Below are 13,195 nucleotides of genomic sequence, written 5' to 3' on the forward strand. Positions count from 1 at the left end.
GGTTATTTGCATCTATGTGCACTAGTGAGATTGTCCTCTAATTTTGTCATGCTTTCCTTAACGGTTTTAGTATCTAGGTTAAGCTAGCTTCATAAAATGAATTAGAGACTGTTCCTGCTTCTTATTCATTTTATTTCTCCTCCAAATGTTCAGTAGAACTTGTCAGAAATGCCATCTAAGCCTAGAGTTTTCTATGCCAGAAGGTTTTTAATTACTGATTCAATTCCGTTAATCAGTAAAGAATTATTCAGGTTTCCTAATTATTTTTGTGTTCACTTTGATGAGTTTTATTTTTCTGGGAAATTTGTCAATTTCATATGAATTTTCAAATCTGTGGCATAAAGTTTCAGTGTCATCTTTTTAATGTCTGCAGGATATGAAATATCTCCTTTTTCATTCTTAATATTGGCAGCTATCTGTGTCTTCTCTTTCTTTTTTTTAATCAGTCTTGCCAAAGATTGATCATTTCATAGGGAGCAACTTTTAGCTTTTGCTAATCCCTCTAATATGTTTGTTTTCCATTTCATTAATGTCTATTCTTATTTCCTTCTAATTTGAGTTTAATTTGATCTTTATATAGCTTATGCAGATGGAGCCTAGGTTCATAAATTTTCAGTCTTCTTTCCTAATATATGTATTTACAGCAGTAAATTTCCCTCTAAGCACCACTTTACCTGCTTTTTACAAGTTTTGATGTGTTTATTTTTGTTATTCAGCTTAAGATATTTCCTTATTTTCTAATGATTTATCCTGAGATCTGTATAATAAAAGTATATTGTTCAATTTCCAAACGTTGGGGAATTTCCAGTTCAGTTTCATTAATCTTTTCAAAGAACCTATTTTTTACTTTGCTCTTGCTCTGTATTGTTTATTTTTTCTTCATTAATTTCTTTTTTCCTTCATTAATTTCTGCTCATTATTTCCTTCTACTTTCATTGGATTTACTTTACTGTTCTTTTAAAAACTTTATCCTGATAGAATGTCACTTTAGCTTTCTTATTTTCTAATATTTTACATCAGTATTTGTAATATTTCTGTTACATTTCAATAATTTAAAGTTTAAAAACATACTGTTTTAGCTGCATTCTCGAGGGGTATTTTTGCATTTTTGTTTTTTTAACATTTAGAGCTGTTTTTAGTATGCCAAAAATGGTAATACCTGTTCTTTTTTTTTTTTTTAAGTAAAGGATAAAACAAAAAATTTTGACTATCTACCTGCTCTTTAACACCCTATTGATATCCAAAAATTTATCAGTGCATCTGCAAACACATATATATGCATATATATATATGTTTACACATCTTAATATATTGTGAACATCTTTCTATGTTAATAAATACACTTCTACAGCATCATTTTAATGGCAGCATAATATTCTGCCCTGTGGATTTACCACAATTTAACAATCCTCCTATTATTAGACATTTATTCATATTGTTTCATACTTCTCCCTATTATACATAGCTATCATAAGCCCCTGGCATTAAAACTTGGGAAATATCCCTGATTATTTCCCTTGGAAGGAAATTATTGGGTCAACAGACATGGCCATTTTTAAGGGTTTTGTCAAGCACTGTAAAATTGCCGGGCAGAAAGGTTGTATTGATGTATTTTTCCATCAGCAGTGGACTGCTTGATTCAGGAAAAGTTTCTCCAACGCCGAGGCGTGTGTGTGTGTGTGTGTGGCTAGCTTCTCCTACTGGAAGATTGGATCTATGCCCCACCTCCTCCTCTCTGCTATTTCTATATATTTGTGGGTCTAATGATGGCAGCATGCCAATCTTGAAATGTAATGCCTCAATCCTGCACAATTTTTAGATGTACTTTTATCATTATCATTGTTAGAAATATTTTCTAATTTTCAATTTGATTTCTCTTCTGATTCATAGGTTTATTTAGCATACACTTCTCAACTTCCAAGTAAGCATTTGGGGGATTTCCTAGTTACTGTGTTAATTTATTTCTAACATAACTCATTGTGATTATTGTGATTAGGAATCATACTCTGAGTGCTTACAAGCCTTAAAATTTCATTGGTTCTCAGAAAAGCGCTTGTGTGCTTTCTCGAGTTGTAAGCTGAACTAGAGTTTCGTGCATATGTCACATTTTTACTTGAAAGAATGACTAACAAACAAACCACGGTTACTCAAACTTGGGTATGTAGCATACATTTACTCAAAAATGAAGTGAGCCTCCTGCTTCAAGGGAAACCACTCACAGTATTTGTCACCAATGATGAAATTCAAATTTTCAAGTGAAAATTATAATTTGGAAAATTATAATTTTGGAAAACTTGTACCTGCCACCACGAGCTTATCAGCTTCCCAGGACTTAATGTTTCTAATGTAATCAATGGTGATACGAATGAATATGGATTTTTTTATACCATGTAATGAAATGTGTCAATATTTAGAAAATCTGCATAACTCAGTGGACCAGTATTTCTCAGATGACTAATGTGTGATGTTACAGAGTCATGCACAGGTAAAAGAAAGATCCACTCAAAGAACAAGACAGAACAATGGATTATAATTAACACAGTACCAAAAGTTCATTGACATGGTTTCAGAATCCACATTGCAGTTTACCTTTAGGAAACTACCACTTTTTGGGGTGCCCGGGTGGTTCAGTTGGTTAAGCATCTGCCTTCAGTTCAGGTCATGATCCCAGGGCCCTGGGATCAAGCCCCATGTCAGGCTGAGCAAGGAGCCTGCTTCTCCTTCTCCATCTGCCTCTCCCCACACTCCCACCCCCCCCCATTCGTGCATGTGTGCTCTCTCTCTCTCTCTCAAATAAATCTTAAAAAGAAAGAAACAAACTACCACTTTTTGAGTCTTGGGTGCAGTATCAAAGAAGAATATTCTCACATATCTGCAAAGGCTATTAAAATATAACTCCTTCTTCCAATTATATATCTGTGTGAGGCCAGATTTTCTTCAAACAAATAACATATTGTAACAGATTGAATGTAGAAGCAAATATGAGAATCTAGCTGTCTTCTCTTAAACCAGAAATCAAAAACGATTTGCAAAGTATCAAACAGTTCCACTCTTCTCACTAAATTTTTATTTTAGAATAGATACTCTTTTTCATGAAAAAATATTATTTCTGTTAACATGTAATGGGTTTATTGTCATTTTAAAATAAATGTTTTTACATTTCCGGATTTTAATTTTTAATGTGGCAAATATTGATAGACAAAACTTACACAAACACAATCGGTTTGGGGTTCTCAATAATCTGTAAGTAGAAAAGAGTCCTGACATCAAAAAGTTAGAGAACTTAGTGGTTGTCCTAGAAATTACAGTATGCCTCCTGACCTATATGTTATTGTTGTCAAGTATTTTTATTTAAGATCAATCTCTTTCTCACTCTCTCTCTCTCTCTCTCTCTCTCTCTCTCAGAATAGTTATTTTGTTATATGGTCTCTCTCTCTGAAGAGAAAATGAGAAAATAGTTGTTTTGTATAATCATTGTTCATTTAGATTCACTTACATAGTTACCACATTTTCCATTTTTCATGCCTCACTGCATCTCTGAGTTTTCATTTGACTTCATTTTTCCTTCTACCTGAGGAATATTCTTTTGTATTTCCTTTAGGGATAGGTATGCTGCTGGCAAGTTCTCTTGGTTTCTTTGCTTATCTGAAAGAAATTTTTTCACCTTTATTCTTTAAGGGGTTTTTTGATGAGAAGAGAATTTTATTAGGTTGGCAGCTAATTTGATTTAAGATCCCTTTCTACTGTATTCTGGCTTCCACTGTTGCCATTGAGAAGTCAGCCGTCAGTCTAATAGTCCATTCTTTTCTTTTACTGTTTTTGAGGTTTTCTATTTTTCTTTGGTTTCCTGTAGTTTTTGCAGATATGTGACTAACTATTGATTTCTTTACTACCTGGTGTTTATTGAGATCTTTAACCATTTCTGGGTTATTAACAGACATTATATTTTCAGTATTGCTTCTGCTCTATTTTCTTTTCACTTTTTTTTTTTTTTATATATATTTATCTATCTGCTTATCTATCTGTTAGTAATCTCTATACCCATCGTGGGGCTTGAACTCACAACCTAGAGATCCAGAGTCGCATGCTCCACCAAGTGAGCCAGCCAGGCGCCCTTCTTTTCACTTTTGAAACTTCAATAAAAATAGATGCTGACCTTCTTACTTTAATCCTTTCTTATCCTCACTTTCATATTTTCCATGTTTTGTCTCTCCATGCTTCAATCTGAGTACATCTTCTGGTTCACTGATTTTTCTCTTCAACTACCTAATCTGCTTATGTTCTTAATTTTGGCATTAGATTTTTTTCATTCAGAAATTCCTATTTGCTTTTTCAAATCTGTGGTGTCACTTTTTTATGTATATATAATTTGTTGATCCTTGTTGAAGTTTTTAAGTGGAGCTTTTCACTTCATGGTAGACATTGGGATTTTTCTATGCTACTAATAAGACATACCAGAATATATTCTGTAACCCGCTTTGCAAAATACTACTCTTTATCACCCCAGCACAGAGCATGGGGTGTTTTATCACGTCCTTAGCCCTTGGCAGGCTCCTCTGGGGTAATCCAAAAGAATAGCTCTGTCTCTCCTCTCAGAACACCCTAGCGCAAAAGCAGTTGGACCCTATCAATCTGACATCTCACCTTGTCAGTCTACCTCCCCCATTCTTCAGTTCCCCAAATATGCATCCCGCCCCTTTCATGGGTGCCTCGTCAGGGCCCGCTGCCTACCCCAAAGGCAGAAGCAGCTCTTGCTCACCTCTTTGAGCTCAAAACCTTTCCCCGTCCTCACTAGATACTTTTTCACTCACTATACTGTTAATTCTTTAAGCTTTAAAAAAAATTTTTTTAATTTAATTCAGTTCTGTAGTTGTTTTTGTCACCTTCAGAGGAAATGCTGGTCAGAAAAATTCAGATTTGGTCTGGCCTTTACAGTGTTCCTCAAAGAATAGTTTGCAGATGGGTTCCAATCTACCAACTGTTACCAGTCTATAATGAGGTAAGTACAGAAATTGAGAGCAAACATTTAGAAGCTGTTAGAGCAATTTGACATTGCTGTGAAATCATAGCATATAATTTTGTATTTTATAAAAGGACCAATTCATAACATACCTGAGGGGGGAAAAAACTGGTCCTTCACCACGGTTAAGTTGAGAAGCACTTCTTCATACAATCAAGTGTGAGTCTGCATACTATAAGCCCCCTCTTTTTCTGCTTTTACCGAAAATACATTGTAGAAGAGGAAAAAACCTTTTCTCTACCCTCTTTAGGTCAAGTGACTAGGTCTGTGAATTAAACTGACCAACACCAGACTAACAGGAGAAAAGATTTATTTTGTCTGTACATGGCAGGACCAGTGGGGTTGGAGGGCAGCAGGAAAAAAAGTGAAAACCACAAAAAGGTAGTTAGACCCAGACACTTATATACCATTTTAACAAAGAGTAATAAAGTATGAAGAGACTAGACAAGGGAAGAGGGGGGAGTTTGGGTGTCTCAGGTTGGAGGTAAGTTGTGGGAAGGCGACTAAGAAATGTATGATAAATAAGAGTTGTTTAGTAAAATTTGTTGTACAGATCAGAGTAGTTGTCTTCCTAGTACATGAGAGGGGAACACCTTTACAAAGGGACATTTAAACCCTGTTTTTAGGCAGAGTGGAGGAGAGGAGAGAGTTCTTCCTGTTGTTCCTGTTCCTGCTGTTTTTCGATTCCCTTCAGCTCAAAATCATCCTATGCCAAAGTGGCATATTTTGGGGTGGCATATTCTGATCTCTTCCACATACGACCAGCCATACATTGTGCCCCTAGATCTGTGATCTATTTTATTGGGCATATTTGTTTGGATATTTTTTTAATTACATAAGTAATGCATGTTTATTGTAAAATTTTTAAAACTCAGACGAAAGGAAGGGACAGCTAAGATCATTCATGATCCCACCACTTTTTACAAGTCAGAGTAAACCTCTCTACATATAGGATAGAAGCATTCCCCATACCCTTCTAAAGCAGGGTTTCTTCTCCCTCTTATTTTACTCCCTCAGAATATAACCAAGCAAGGAGATTTAGAACACAGTCTTTGAAGCTTTGCAGCCCAAGGCTTAAAACACCTTAAGATGGGAAGGAAAGAGAAAAGCAATAAAAGAAGCCTTACACTTGTTATTAGAAGAATTATCAAATAAAAATTTTCAAAGGTTTGTGGCATCAAACTTTTTGTTCAAAGTTGTTATATCCGGATTATATTATGAATATGTATATTTTAAATTTCAGTGATGAGTAAAATGTGTGTAAATAGTATTTTTAGTTTCTCTGTATCTCATAAAATTTAAAACCGATGAATTGCCTCTTTTACTTTAATATCAGTGATAGAAATAACTAATCAAACAGCTTAATAGAAGATTTCTTTCACAGTGATGGCTGACTTTCAGACTAGCTCCTCAAAGAACATGGCTGCGTATTTTAAAAAGTTACACAGGTGATTTTGTTTGGTACCCTGGTTATGAACCATTGTATTAAAAAACGTACAGTGGCCAAAAAGATCCCATTTATAAGAGCAACTAAAAGTGTCCTGGGGAAAAACCCCAGTAATCAATATTTGGAGCCAGTATGAAGAAAACCTTAAAACTGCAACTTAGAGACATGAAAGGAAATAGCATATCATGTTCATAGGTGAGAATATGAGAAAAATGTTAATTTTTAGAAGTTAATATGTAAATATAATACTGTCTCCACCAAAATATTAAAAATGTTTAGCATTTGACAAACTAATTTTAAAGTTCAGCGGGGAGAAAAAATTCATAAGAAAATATTGACGAAGAATAATAGTGAAATGACTTATTTTTCCAAATATTAAAATACACTATTACAGGGGCTCCTGGCTGGCTCAGTCAGTAGAACATGTGACTCTTGATCTCAGGGTCATGTGTTCAAGCCCCGTGTTGGGCATGGAGCTCACCTAAAAAAAATTAAAATAAAAAACATTACAGTAAAAAAAAAATGGTATGGTACTGGATACAAGAATAGATGGGTCAGTGAGAAAGAGTAGAAACCTGAAACTGCGTGTGTCTGGGCATGTGTAGATACTATCATTTCAAATAGCAGTATTTCAGAGAATGACCAGGGGAAAAAATGGGCTGATCCATGCTGGTAATTATATTACAGGGCAGTAAGTAATTTCCAGTTGTTTCTCACTGACTGGTTCCTCCTTTAGGCATTGGCCTCTCACTACTTGACTACCTTCTTACCCCTAAGACTCCTTTTTTTCCCTCTTACAGGTCCCTCGAAAAAATCTTCCTCCAGCTCTCAGGAGGGCTCCCAGACTCTTACTGCTTGGCGATGCAATCAATTCACCTCTCCTTTGCGTAACTCTTCTCTCATCTGAGCTGAACAGTGCTCATCCTCACATTTCACAATTAAAAAGGAAACCGCCTAAGCAAAAACTATAATTCCATCACTGTCAGGGGTCTTTTAGTGCTCCTAGATCAAGCAACCAGCTTAAACTGCAGCCTGCTTTAAAAATAGGATTTTTTTTCCTCTCCCCAGTACAAAGAAATGAAAAGTATTCACTCTCTAGTAATCAAGGAAATGCAAATTAAAGCAATTGTAACTTTTTTCCCCTCCTATATGATTGGCAAAGATTCAAAAGGAATAGTGGAGGTGAGGTGGAGAGGAAAGGACACTTCCACAATTAGTGGGGGCAGGAATACTATGTTAACTTTTCGCCAGGAGTGTATCAGAAGTGTTATTGTATGTGCCCCTTGACCTATAGGACAAGTACAACTCTGCTTATAGGACTTTTACTCTCACAGGTGATCAGGATTGTTCACAAGATGTGTGACCATGTTCATTCAGGCTTTACTTCTGATGGTGGAAAATGGTCACCACCATTCTTCAGAGTAGACTAAGCCATCATGAAGATCATTTTATGCAGAAGAATCTTATTTGACATTGGAAAATGTTCCTTAGCTATGAATTGGAAACCAGGCAAATGTTGTAAAGCCTTGTATAAACGTGACAGTATTTTCATTTATCTAAAACCACACCAAGTTTTAAATAATATAGTCAATTATCTATTAATATTTACTGTGTGCTCAGTCTTCTGCTGGGTATCAGGTGAGAGTATTTTGAAAGTATAAAACATACTCGTTCTTTAGGGCTCTACACTATTATTGAACTGTTGAGCTTGAATATGTGCATTTGCTCCTTGCACACCCAGCAGGTGTAGCTGTGGATAATGGGAAGAGCATTGAATATAGATACAGATTTGAATCCTGTCCCTGTCACATACTTGTCTACTTAGACAAATTATTTAAGAATGAGAAGGATGCTGATGTCATAGGGTGACTGTAAGAATGGAGATATAACAAGGAGTGTTTCCCATGATGCTTGGTGAATAATACTAATAATGATTATTTATTACTAATGCCTAATTAGTAATTATTAGTAATAGTAATGAATAGTTTCTCTACTTTTCCTTCTAGAAGTCTCTATCTTTTCAGGGTAATACCTATAGCAGGTATACTGCAGTGTGAGCTCCTGAATAAGTGAATGAATGAAATACTGGATTTGAAAACATTTCATAAGCCTGAAAGCATTATGAAGATGTTGGCTAACTATTAATATTTAAATAATTTAATTAATAGATATAATCTGGCAAAGTTTCATATATATGTATGTAAATGCTAAACGTGTGTAAGTGCCAAATACTATGATATGGGCATATAGGGTTGTTATAGAATTTAAGAAAATGAAAGCCTTAATGTGGCTGGTAATCCACTGAGGGGGCTTTCTGGGAAGGGTGGGATTGGAATGGGACCTTGGATTAAGGTAGGTTTTGAATATGAAGAGCAATATACGCAGAAGCATGTGACAAAAAAGGAAACGGTATGTTCAGGGAATAGTAATAAGTCTAGCCTGCGTAGAGAGTGAGGTATCCTTGAAGAGCCACTAGATAGGATAGGTGGAAGAGGCAAGGTGTGGCCGACACAACAAGAGGCCTTACTGATCTGAGAAATAGAGAAGAACCATTTTTAAGTTTGGGGCAAGATAGTACCATTCCGTCACCAACACATCAGTGTGTTAGAATATGTTTGTAGCAATTGACTTTGGTAATTGAAGTGTAAGCAAAAATAAATTATGATTTAGCTACTTTTTTTCCCTCTACAGTATATAGCCTGAATTCTCTTTAGTGGTGATAAGTATAGTGAAATATTTTAGAATCCTTGTTGGATTCTTAAAATATTACACGACATGACTAGGTACCGATAATTTTGGAACTTGACTCAAAAATATGCTCACAACCCCCAGCATTGCCCTTTTCTGAGACTTTTTGTTGCGATAACTCAAAGGAAATTTATGGTCAATTTTCTACACCTTATGTTATTTGATGCTACCCTTTGCTTGTTCTTTGTATTTCTTTCCATGTAGATTTTCGGTGTTCGTATGGTTATAACATCCTTTATAATTTGTCTGTTTTTCGTTGAAAGAAAGGAGATTTAAATAACTTATTAGAATCATTAGCTGTAAGCCAACTAATAACTTCATTACAATGTATTCATTTTCAGTGTTTTCTTCCTGGAATTTCCTCTTACATTCTTTTTCACATTTCTCCACAGTATGGATGGAGCAGATCTGTGTTTTGAAATCGTAAAGCGAGCTGATGCTGGTTTTGTATACAGTGAAGCTGTAGCCAGGTATGTCATTCGTATGGACTCCCCAGAGGTCAAGGTGGAAATAAAAGAAGGAAATGACAAATGACATGAAGTGACTTGCTTTTTTGAATTCATGATGAGCATACTGCCACTCTTTCCTACAAGGAGCCATGTCTGTTTTAGTGTGCATTAGTGGAACCGAAGTAGCGACTGGAAATGCAAAATATGGAACAATGCATTTATCTATTAATACGGGTTTACAGCTTAACATAGTACTGCTGTCTTTCCCATTTCTGATGACTTTTGTTCAAAGAGGAATTTGATAGCTCAAGAACTATGAAGAATCAAGTTTGGGGGTTTTTTTGTGTGTGTTCGATCTTTATTTTGGGCAGACATGTCTTATTAGTTCTTCATTTGCCTTTTAGTGATAGCAAACTGTTATATGGCCAATTAATCTGATGAAATGCACAGAACAGTAGAAGCACAGTTTTCCTGCTAAATATATTTGCTTCAGGCCAGTGTGTGATTCCTAAGCAAATGGTGGCCATTGTTCTAAGTCAAGTTGTTGTAAGGAACTAATGGCTCAAAATAAGGAGTAAAGTTGAAAAATCACAGGAGCCATGCACAGGCCACTTGCTTATAGATTTAGAGCAATATAGCTTTCTGCTTTGGTGGTATTCAATCATATCATAAATACCCACTTCAGTGGGTTGCCTTTTTAATACATGGGGTCTCCTCAGTCACCAACCATAATATGTTGAAGGATTCAAACCTGCAACTCTAGTGGGGTTTTTTTTTTTAATCCCATTTTTCTATTAGTTTTGAATTCGTATCACAATTTAAAATTTTTATTGTGCTTCAGAATTTAAAAGCATTCTTCAATACCAAAATAGTCAATGCTGTCTTGATTTTTCTTATGATACAGCAGTAAACCACTTTATCCAACTAAATTAAACTCTCAGACCCTTGTGCATTTTTGTTCATATTTACTTCTTCAAGAATTTGAGGCTACCTGCCTTTTGAACTTTCCCACATTGATCTCTTTCAACAACAACATCATCAAATAGGGAAAACTAAAAATTCCGAATGTTGATTTTTATAGAACAGTGAAGCTTGAGGAAGGAAGAGGACTTTTTTCCTTTTGAACCACAGTAACGCTTGAGTACTTGGTGCATGTGCTGTCGGGGTTGATGTGAAAGCACTACCACTTTTACTCTGTTCCCCACTTGTCTGTATGGCTTTTCCTCAACTTTGAGCCTGTCTGTGCCACTGGCCTGGGCATCAGGATAGGGAGAATAGTCACATGTAGAGGTGATGCCATACAGTGAAACGAAAGGAGCTTTCCGGAATGGTCCAGTAAAGCATAGCCTCGGGACCAGTCGGCGACACTGCAAAGAGAGAAATTTGGCACAATTTATTAAAGGCCCTTCCTAAAAAATGACAAAAGGCAGGGAGGGGCATCCTCAGAAAGTAGTATTAGGTATGTGCCCTTTTGCAGAGGATCAGTGACCATACAACAAGGGCATGTAGAGCCTTCCTTGGGCTGTAGAGCATTCAACCAGATGACTTCCAACCTGCCCCCCCTCCTCCTCTGATTCTGTGATTCATCGTTGGGAAATTTAGCTTGCATCAGTATTCTAGTGAGACCAACTGCAAGAAGACTCCGAGGCACCAAGTAATCAAATTGATAATGTTTTTCTCCAACTGGCTGAGCTTCAAGAGAAGCAGCAAAGCATGGCATAAAATAAAACTGCATACAGTCCTTACAACCCAATTAGTGATTACCTCTGTTCTTTCAGGGGCGATGAGTTGTGGAGTGTGCTAACATACAGAATCAGATTATCAAATCAGACAGTTACAAATCAGAGCGATCTTCTTACCTATACCAAGCTTTACTAAATAATTACAAGGATACAGGCAATCAAAAGGCTCAGCTGAAACAGAGAGGTCTGGCTTATCAAGCAGCTTCCCACATCAGAAATGTTCCTGTGGCCCAGAGTACATGAGGTCTCTACATGAGGTTTGTGGGATCCCACACACAGAGGGGAGCATTGCAGTTGTAAGACGTCTCCATTGTATGCGTCAAGGAGTCGTATAGCTTCCATGACCTACTCCAGGAAGCCAACCATACCTCAAAGATCCTAGATTCTATTTACCATAGGTAATCCTTAGCCCGGGACATCTCTTAAGAACATTTCAGGGACAAGGTCTCTTCTGCCTAGCAAGAGTGTTAATTTCTTTACCTAGAGTCTCCTCCCCTCTTTTCTTCCACCACCCCAGAAATGCAGGCTTCCATAGGAAGTGAATGGATTGCAGGCCTCAGTTCTTTCCTTCCACTGAGTCATCCTCATTCCTGATCCTTACAGGAGATAGAGACAAACTTATATATTGCAAAGTTTCTCTGAAAGTATAGGCCACCATGATGATTCATGAAAATGAAGCTTTCTAATTAAAGTTTAGGCAGCAATTCTAGGCAGTGTGGGTGGATTTTTGCTTCTCTCTTTATTCTGCTTGCACACTATTCCCAGGCACAGCCTCCCAGAGTCATGACTGGGAGGGTGGAGAAAGATCACTTTAAATCTATAATATCTGGGGAGAAAAAAATTATATCCTCACCTGACACACTCGAGAGATTCTGGTATGTATATATATTTGGGTCAAATAATTGAGTACTCTGATAATTAGATTAAAAATGCTCATTCATTGAGGTTTTTTTTCTTAATGAGGCTTTGAGATAGGACTTTTCTTCAGGCTAAAGACATATAAGTGGCTGTCTTAGTACTATGTATCCAAAGTAGTCCATACTGTAGGTATAAGCTATGCCCACGTTACCTAATTTAAACTTACCCACTATTCTAATGTTCATATCTAGATGCACAAATAGGCTGTTCCTAAACCTTTGACTAAACTTAACAATAATAATAATGACTTACCCTTTGTAGCATGGTTTAGAGCTTACAAAGCACTTTCACATTTGTCTCTGCCATTTCAGGGGGCCACGTAGCCTTCAAAGCCTGATTTGAGCCAGGAAAGGGCCAAGTTAAGAACCCCTAACTTACACAGAAATTTGATTGTAGGCTGCACAGGCCCAGGCAAAGAGTATATGACTGCAGCCCCTTTTGTGTGCGTTTGCAAAGTAAGAAAAAATTGACACGATGACTAAGGACAGCATGAGCCAAGTTCTCTGCTTTAGAGCCCAGGTGTGGGGAGACAATGATAAGTATAGGAACAACATATGGGGTTAGTTGGGTTTTTTTTTTTTTTCCTACCTTTCATTTAAGAAATGGAACCTTCTGATCAATTGTACATGAAGTAATGCACATGCCAAGGAGAGGGACATTCATGTGAGTTTTGATAGTAGCATACCCAAGAGGGAATTTGATGGAAATGCCTCTTAGTTGTATAGCAGGAGTGGGGAATTTTTTTTTTTTTTTTTGAATCATAAGGATACACACAAGGGCATTTGCAAGTACTGGTAAATTATTTCGTTTTTATTTAAAGTGTAAGGAATAGAAGATCTAGAAAGATAAAATTCAATAAATACTATACAAT

At 36.5% G+C, this 13,195-nt stretch overlaps 1 protein-coding gene across 13 annotated transcripts in view; it reads left to right on the forward strand.

Moving 5' to 3' along the window:
• Positions 1-13,195, forward strand: part of CASK (calcium/calmodulin dependent serine protein kinase) — a 343,515-nt gene that overhangs the window by 149,859 nt on the left and 180,461 nt on the right. For all 13 annotated transcript variants that reach the window (XM_078064623.1, XM_078064622.1, XM_078064628.1 and 10 more), the window contains exon 4: positions 9,608-9,685. In XM_078064623.1, coding sequence (XP_077920749.1) covers positions 9,608-9,685 — 78 coding nt within the window. The remainder of the gene's footprint in view (positions 1-9,607; positions 9,686-13,195) is intronic.

The sequence above is a fragment of the Halichoerus grypus genome, chromosome X (assembly GCF_964656455.1).
Source record: "Halichoerus grypus chromosome X, mHalGry1.hap1.1, whole genome shotgun sequence".
Classification (NCBI taxonomy): domain Eukaryota; kingdom Metazoa; phylum Chordata; class Mammalia; order Carnivora; family Phocidae; genus Halichoerus; species Halichoerus grypus.